Below are 8,794 nucleotides of genomic sequence, written 5' to 3'. Positions count from 1 at the left end.
ATCCATCAACATCCATTCCTTTAATTTTAGTCCAAATAATTCCTCATTTCTGCTTTTCTAACTCAAACATTAGGTATAATTTTCTGAAAAATTAGGTTTATTGACCATAAATTCCAAAAATGATTTTAGTTAGTGTTAGTGTTACGTAGTGTTGTAAACGTCAAAATAGCAAAAAAGTTAAAAACATCTCTAAAAAGCATCAACAAAATTGCTGATTTTCAATTTTGACGGGAAGACAACACAAGGATGAATGTGATGATGATGAAGATGATGATGATGCGTTGTAGTGCACCTCTTGCTGACCCCTGCCAGAGGGCAGCAGAGGCCCGCTCCTGAACACACCACTCTTCAGGTCGACTCACCCCCAAAAATGATTGCGCCATAAATCTCTGCGGCTTGATTTCACTTTGTTTGGGAACAATAAAATTGAAGCTGATACACGGCTGAGATCAGAGCTGATTTATGATTCACGGCTTGTTCTTTTTCTTTTTTTAATCCTTCTCTCCGTTTCCTCTCCTTGTCTTGCATCCCTGAAATAAATCACAATTATTTCTTCTCTCCCTGTCTCTCAGCTTGGCATTATGTTGGTGTGGTGGGAGGATTTGCCTTCATCCTTATCCAACTCACCCTCATCACAGCTTTTGCGCACACCTGGAACAAGAACTGGTGAGTGAGAAGGTCATATCAATAAAATATTAATGAATATATCTTTCATTGGGATAGGGATATAATTCACAACATAGGATAGACTGTAGCAAAGGACATGAGCGTGTGAGAGCAAGCTGTCAATTGATGAAATACGCATGTGTGACCTATAAGACCAAATGACATGGACACACCTGTCCAGATCCGTTCAGTCTGGGGCTGTTTGTGCTCCTTTGGTCTCGGCTGAAGTTAATCGAACTACGCGCAGCATGTCGTGTCCCCGTGAACAAAGCCGGCTCCATAGAGAAATGGTTTTCCCAGTTTGGTTTTGAAGAATTTGACCTCAACCCCATCCAACACCTTTAGGACGACCTGGAATGAGCCAGACCTTATCACCCAACATCAGTGAGAACAAATCCCTGCAGCAGTTCAACATCTGGTGGTCTAACCACATAATGGGTGTGATGTTTCGGTTGTCCACATACCTTTGACCTTAGAGTGTCCCTGATTCCATCACGTTGCTGAAAACGTGTTGCTTATTGAGTCCAAGATGCATCTAAAAGGGGTCACAACAAGAAGAAAAAATACGTTTCCTCCATGAGATGATTTTTTTTCAGACTTTATTCTCCCCCCCCCCCCCCCCCCCCCCCCCCCCCCGTGTGAGTTGTTGGGTATTCTTCTGCCCTTAAACCCACAACAACAAAAAAACAGAGCTGTTTTTTTGCTTGTGGAATTTTACATGGTTCAAGAGGACAGAAATTATATGGTCGCTCACCTCTTACAGTATATAATCTTTACATATGCATACAGGCGCCTGGTTCACATCTGGAGAAGAGAGTCACTCTTCTACACTAGTGATTAGCAGAACTACAGTAACCCCTCCCCCTCCGTCTCAACATCTGGAACTCAATTACTGTTCCATTCATTTTTTTTTTTCTATTTTCAGAATATAATATGAATTCATTCATTCGAGTCATAGACACCTTTTTTTTGTTCAACTGAATTCAATTGTATTTATAGTATCACATCAGAACAAGAGTTGTCTCAAGACACTACATACAGAGTAGGTCTAGACCACACTCTATAATTTACAAATCCCCAACAATTCCAAGAATTACCCCAAGAGCAAGTATTTAGTGCAACAGTGGCAAGGAAAAACTTCCTTCTTGGCAGAAACCTGTGACAGACCCAGGCTCTCTTGCTGCTGGGTGGGACACAGAGACAATGACACAAATATAGAGATAGATTTCATAAGCAGCATAAACAGTTAGTATGATGAAGTTGAGATGAGGTAATATTAAGATAGGTAGGGTTAGGGTTAGTGGAATGAAAGACCATAAATCCGCAGTTGGTTGGGGTCGTGGATGGATGTGTCAAACTACACAGGACTTTCACCTAGGAGACAGGTTGTTTTGTCCTGTTCTTGTCCCACGTGTCACTGAAACGTACACTATGTAATCCATACCACCCTCTTTCCCTAAGCACTGTCCCGTTCTTTTGCTGCATATCAGTTAAAACGTATGTCCCGACCCAGAGCGTCAAAAAGTGATGCCAAGAGTCCTGAACCATAGCATCAAAAAGAGACCCCAATAGCCAAAGGGCTAGACCCCAGTCTCGAGAGCATGAAATAGGGACGCCAAGGGGTCGTGATCCAGAGCATCAAAAGGTGATGAAAAAGAGTCCCAACCAACTGCGTCTAAATAAGACGCTGAAGGAGACTTGTAACAAAAACAAACGCCAAAGGCACCTGACCAAGCGTTGCTTTTTGACGCGACGGGAGTGATGGTATGTTACCATATGCGCGTTATTTTCACAAAAGGGATCACCTTGCTTCCCAGCATCGCACGCTAGTGGACTGACCACCAGTTTCTATTCAATGACCACTGACAGGCAAAGAAAACTACAGCCTCTTACAACCGCGATGACTGCAGCTGATTGGATGAACGTGTCAAGTGGGGCTGTCAGCTCCCGGATTTTGGAAAAAACAACAACCATAATGTCGGCTCGTTTGGAATCTTTACGAAAATACTAACATTTTAAGCGACAAATAGACCATGCAGTAGCTGAATCTGTCTTTCCTTCAGGTCAGTTTAAAAGATTTTCGTCAGCTTTTGAGAGGCGTCGAGCCGAGCCGGCTGCTCCTCATTTGCATAACGTTGACTGGATTCTACATCATGCAAATGGGGAGCAGGCCACTCAACGCCCCGTTTCTCCAAAGCACCCGCTTTGCTACCAGAATGCATTGCACGACTGTGTTTATAGAAATGAATGGGAAGCATTAAAATGACGCTGACTGTGGACACACACCATGAGAATGTGTTGTTGTTTCCTACAGCCATTGTTAGTGAGAAAAACAAAGTCATTGCAGCTCTAATTAAATCATTTTTGAAGTGTCAACAATACCAAAAAGGAGGAGGGTAGAATGATGGAAGGAGCTGTAGCAGGAAACGGCATGGCGGTATCAGCAGAGACGGGTCAAGTGAAATGTCCTGGCTGCACGGATACAATTGGATGTTCCAATGTCAGCTGGTAGTCCCACAGCTGATGAATGACTTACTGATGACTGGTGAAGCATGAATGACCCAGCTGATGCCAATCAGCTAACGTTTGACTTCCATTTTCCCCCTGTTTCTTTCTTTTTTACTTCTCCTCCTCTCCACGTCGTCTCAGTCATGTCCTCATTCATCCGCCAGACTTGTCCCCAGACAACCTGATTGTCCCAGATGTTATTTTCTGTGTCTCGCTGTTGTCTCTCTCAGCCACCTCTGATTTCTGCTGTGACATTTTGTAGCATTTTGTAGCAACAAAGCAGATTTATTCAATCTGGACCTTTTCCAAAGCTAATCCTCTTATTTTCTTTTCCGTGGTAAAGCTTGTCTGCCTATTCTGGGTTTACAGGTCAAAAGACAACATGCTACGTTGTCGTCATTTTTTTATAGCTCCAGCACTAAAACATCAGATTTTTTTCTAAACTCCATGAGCTTCATGATGCAGCTTATGGACACATGCAACATTTGTGTCCTGAAAACTGTGTTTTACGCACTTTGTGTCTTTATACGATGAAGAAGTGGGAATTTTAGACCATTTTTAGATTTAAAATTTCATCTCAGATCCACTAAAAATTACAAAAAAAACCCCGTTTTTTTTCTTTTAATCAATTTTAGTGCTTCAAGTTAGAGTTTGCAAACTTGGTTTTAAGAAACAGGTTTAATATCTTGTGTCACCCATGCTATGCACCTGTAACCCAGTCAAGAAAAGTTTTATTTGTTATTTATTTATTGTTAACACCTCATTATAAATTCATTTGATTCTGGTAGTCCATAAAAGTCGTGATGGCCAAATGAAGCTTCATGAACCAGAGTCTTTATTTTCTGAGCCCACTAGCGCCATCTAGTGGGCTCAGAAAGTAAAGACACTGGTTCATGACACTTCATTTGGCCATCACTACACAAGGACTTTGTAGTTTTTTCACATGTTTAATATTTTCCATTCTTCCTCTAATGTAATAATAAATACATATGTTTATTGTTATCCAGTGAAATTGCTTATTTTTGCATGGCCCTGTGTCAGTCGCATTCTCATTAGGGGCTGAGCCCCCTAAAAATCTGATTCTAGACTCGCCCCTGGGGTGAAGTCATTGTCAGTGAGAAAAATAAAGTCAAAAACTGGACTTGTAGACCCACAATGCAAAAGCCCAGTGGAATTTATTGCATGGTCTGTTGCAGAAAAATATTTTATAATTTTTTAACAACATTAAAGGCTGTTAGATTAAAAACGTCTGACTTCGAAGGCTTCTACTAGTGACCTAGATTTTTGGCAACATTCATTTAAATTTGTGAACTGGTATTGGTGATATCAAACAGCACTGAAAACATAATGCCCCCTTTATTTCTTCTTTATTTCTTTATTTGGATCCCCATTGGCTGCTGTGACAGCTACTCTTCCTGGGGTCCACATACAACCGTCACAACACATACACAAAAATTATAAACATGCAATTTTACATACGTTTAAAACAAGACATATAGTACAAGTTGAAGATTATCACTTTGTGTACATGTTTTATAAATTAATGTCAAATAGGATAACATCACATTTCACAATTATAGTCCATCCCGGTTAGATTAACTAATGTTTAGTTATGGTTGAAATGTTTTTTAAACCTGGCCTTGCTACAGTAGGTGCCTCCACTGCAGTTGTCTAGCTATTTCACATTGTGATGGCTCTAAACATTAAAGACCTGCACACTGAACAGTTCAGGGCTTTTCCTTGACACCCCTAGCAGCCTGCTGTGTACTAAGTGTACATGTGTTGACACAGGCATTGATTTCGTTAGGGACGGTGGGTACGCGTGCCTATCAGATTTCGTCAAGCTCAATTTAGTTAAAAAAAAAAAGATCATAACACACATAATTCTTGAGCGACAGATACCAACAAATCCACAAAAAGTCTCCATCCCCACAAGGCAGGCCCAGACACAAGCGTTGCTGCTGTGGCTACACGCTTCTTTCCTTTCGTGGCTCCCCTCTGGGTCTGATGTCCCATCATGTCACATTGTCAACATGCTGCATGGATACATGAAGCAGAACATAGTGGCTCATGTGTCTAATGCTTTTTGAAAACTTAGGGCTTTCTTCTTCATAAAACATGTAGAACATCATCACGTTTTTGTATACATTTTTATTCATTTACATTAGTAAGCTACAGAATAGCGTCTTTTAAAACATGACCTGCATGAGAGAGAAGAAAATGAATGTGTCATTGTACCCAGCACTTTTGAAAATGCACTTAAAAATGCAACAACAGTAGGTCCCCAGCACATTTCAAACCAAAGTGACACCCATGTGTGTTGCTCTCACACATAACTTATCTTGCAGAACAAATTGTCTGTTTACTAAAACAGAAATTCCTAAAACAACTCATAAGGTTGCATGCCTATCGACTCTGAGCCATGAGAGACTGGCATGCACACTCTGTACTCCGCCTCGCACCTAGTCCACTTGGTGGGATGTTCTACTTTAGGTGGGTTCCACCGACATATGCATCATCCAGGCAGAAATGAATATCTGTCTCTCTGTCCTCTCCCCCGTCAGGTTGACCGGAGCAGCAGAAAACAAGCGTTGGTATCTGGCGGTGATGTGTGCCACCCTCTTCTTCTACACCATCGCCACCATGGCCTTCACCTTCATGTACAAGTACTACACACACCCCATCGCCTGCCACTTCAACAAGGCCCTGCTGTGGATCAACCTGGGACTCTGTGCCCTCGTGTCCTTCATCGCCGTCACCCCGTGCGTGAGGCAGAGTGAGTCGATGAAACACACACACTGTGCATGTCTGTCGTCGGCTCTCAGCGGTAAAATACCAAGTAGTCCATCTCCAGCTATGCAAACATCCCCCTGTTGAAACCAGCGCTGTTGCTGATAATTATAATTAGATGTAAGCTAATATCTGTTTCTCCCTGTAAGAACCATAACGTTGAACGCAGGCCTGCTTTGTCTGCACATGTTTGGGTTTTACAATTGAAACATACAGCTGCTTTAGTACAGTGTAAGCTGAGATATTTCTATTTTTCTTGAGTATTATCGTTTTGGAAGAATTTACTATGCTCGACTATAATTCAAAAGGAAACATTTAACTTTCCATTCCACAGTATTTATTTGATGATTAACATTGGCGGTTAAGATTTTGCATAGGTACGCAATGCATATACTGTAGTGTACATATCTGTGTTGGGTAAGAATCTTGTAACCGCAAATGTGAACTGTTCAGAAACGCAAATAAAAAAAAAACGTTGCAGCTTGATGACACAAGTTAGAATAGAATTAGTCTTGCATTGCCAGACCTTCTTCCACAGCGCTGTGGAGGAAGGGCTGGCAATCCAAGATCTGATTCTATTCTGGTCTACAGGAGGAGAAGGATTTGGCTCGGGGCACATTTTCTGTCTCCCTGATAACTCTTTGGAGGAATGTTTGTCTGGGAAGGGGCCCATCAACCCCACGAACAGATTTAATCGGCTTACCATGGAACACTGAGCATATAGCTTCAAAACGAGGACTCTAATTTGGTGTTAAATGCTATGATATCACTCTCTCCTGGAAGAGGAATTCCAATGCTTTTCTTCCCCGTGGATGTGTCAACTAATTGTCTAGTTTCTAATTTTCTAAATGCCAAAAAAGTTATCAAAACTTTCTGATATTATTGTCTTTATTTACACACTCTGAGGTACATTTTTGTGTTGAAAAGCTCTATAGATGTAAGAGGCCCAGATGCACCCGCATCTTTTGATCCACAGTAAAGTTATAGAGTAGTCAGTCTCGCTTTGCCAGGCCATCCACACGCTGTGGAGCGGACAAGGGTCTGGCTAGTCCACACAAAAAACGTGCTCTGGTTTATTTGCATTTCTTTAAGCCAATCACAATTGTCTTGGGTGGTACTAAGAGCCAAGGGGAGCCCCTGTGCCGCTGCAAAATAGCATCAGGAGGGAATTTGTTTTGGTGGAACATGTGTACGTTTAAAAGTTATTTTAGTCATCCAACTCAGAAAGCTCAGATTGGACAAATAGTCTAGCTAGCTGTCTGGATTTACCCTGCAGAGATCTGAGGACCAGGTAACCATAGTCCTCAGATTGGACAGAAGTCTAGCTAGCTGTCTGGATTTACCCTGCAGAGATCTGAGGACCAGGTAACCATAGTCCTCAGATGGACAGATAGTTAGCTAGCTGTCTGGATTTACCCTGCAGAGATCTGAGGACCAGGTAACCACAGTCTCAGATTGGACAGATAGTCTAGCTAGCTGTCTGGATTTCCCTGCAGAGATCTGAGGACAGGTAACCATAGTCCTCAGATTGGACAGAGTCTAGTAGTGGTCTGGATTCACTGCAGAGATCTGAGGACCAGGTAACCATACTCCTCAGATTGGACAGATAGTCTAGCTAGTGTCTGGATTTACCCTGCAGAGATCTGAGGACCAGGTAACCACAGTCCTCAGATTGGACAGATAGTCTAGCTGCTGTCTGGATTTACCCTGCAGAGATCTGAGGACCAGGTAACCACAGTCCTCAGATTGGACAGATAGTCTAGCTAGCTGTCTGGATTTACCCTGCAGAGATCTGAGGAGCAGGTAAAGTCCTCAGAAAGTGACATCCAGGTTGAAGGTCGTGGATATAGACTAGAAGAGCAAAGAAAGCCTTTGTCATTTTACAGAATACGATATTAGGAGAGCTGCTCCCAATCGATGCAATAAAAAGACAGAAAAACAGAACAAAACCAAAACTACTTCAGCAAACTAGAGTCTACAGCCTAAGAGGTTCTAAAATAGCAAGTGAAATGAATGACTACAATGTCAATTTGCAACAGAATAAAATTATTTCAATAAAACACAAGAATAGATTTAATTATTGCACAAGATCCAGTAGGTTTTGCCTTGAAAGACATATTGCATGTGAGGGGTCATTCAATGCTTGTGTGTGCGTATGACGAGCCATGCTTTGATGGTCCCGTCTTGCCTGCAAGGCAACAGGTTAAACACGTGCATTTTGTACATGCACTGTTGTGCATTTTTTGTGGATTTTGTGCAGTGTGGTCCTTTTTCCGACAAATGTGTAAAATACTGTAAATTTACTCGAAATTTTGTAATACTCTTACAAAATACTGTATATGTAAGAGTATATAATAGTATATAGGAGTTTCAGATACTTGTGGAGGAGCTCAAGGTAATCGGAATAGGCTACTTAACAAAATAATTTTTTAATTATTCTTTATGAGGCTTGTTGTTTTCAGTTTTTACTGATTAAAAATGAAAATATGCAGATTTTCAACAGATTTGGATGTTGCAACAAAATAAACAAAAATACATTCCTGAATTTTCCTTCCAAGGGTTTAAAACCAAATATGAGGAACCAAATAAAAAAAATAAGAAACTCTGAAAGGGACTTTATTTCTTGTTCAATTCTTCTCAGTCTCACTATGAGTTGCTCTACTCTTCCACTGATACACTGAGTACATTTTACGACTTAATACTCTTCACTTTTAAAATGTACTATTATTTCACCTTGGTGTTTCTACTTTTGCTGATTTGAGGACGCTCTGTACCCCTACCCTCTTGTGAACTCTGTGTGCATTTGTGTGTGTGTGTGTGTGTGTGTGTG

General features: G+C 41.3%; 1 protein-coding gene across 2 annotated transcripts in view; it reads left to right on the top strand.

Moving 5' to 3' along the window:
• Positions 1-8,794, top strand: part of serinc4 (serine incorporator 4) — a 34,832-nt gene that overhangs the window by 18,206 nt on the left and 7,832 nt on the right. For both annotated transcript variants that reach the window (XM_032512255.1, XM_032512246.1), the window contains exons 5-6: positions 573-666; positions 5,739-5,950. In XM_032512255.1, coding sequence (XP_032368146.1) covers positions 573-666; positions 5,739-5,950 — 306 coding nt within the window. The remainder of the gene's footprint in view (positions 1-572; positions 667-5,738; positions 5,951-8,794) is intronic.

This window comes from Etheostoma spectabile, chromosome 1 (genome assembly GCF_008692095.1).
Source record: "Etheostoma spectabile isolate EspeVRDwgs_2016 chromosome 1, UIUC_Espe_1.0, whole genome shotgun sequence".
NCBI classification, from domain to species: Eukaryota; Metazoa; Chordata; class Actinopteri; order Perciformes; family Percidae; genus Etheostoma; species Etheostoma spectabile.
This window is presented reverse-complemented; position numbering and strand designations above follow the sequence as displayed.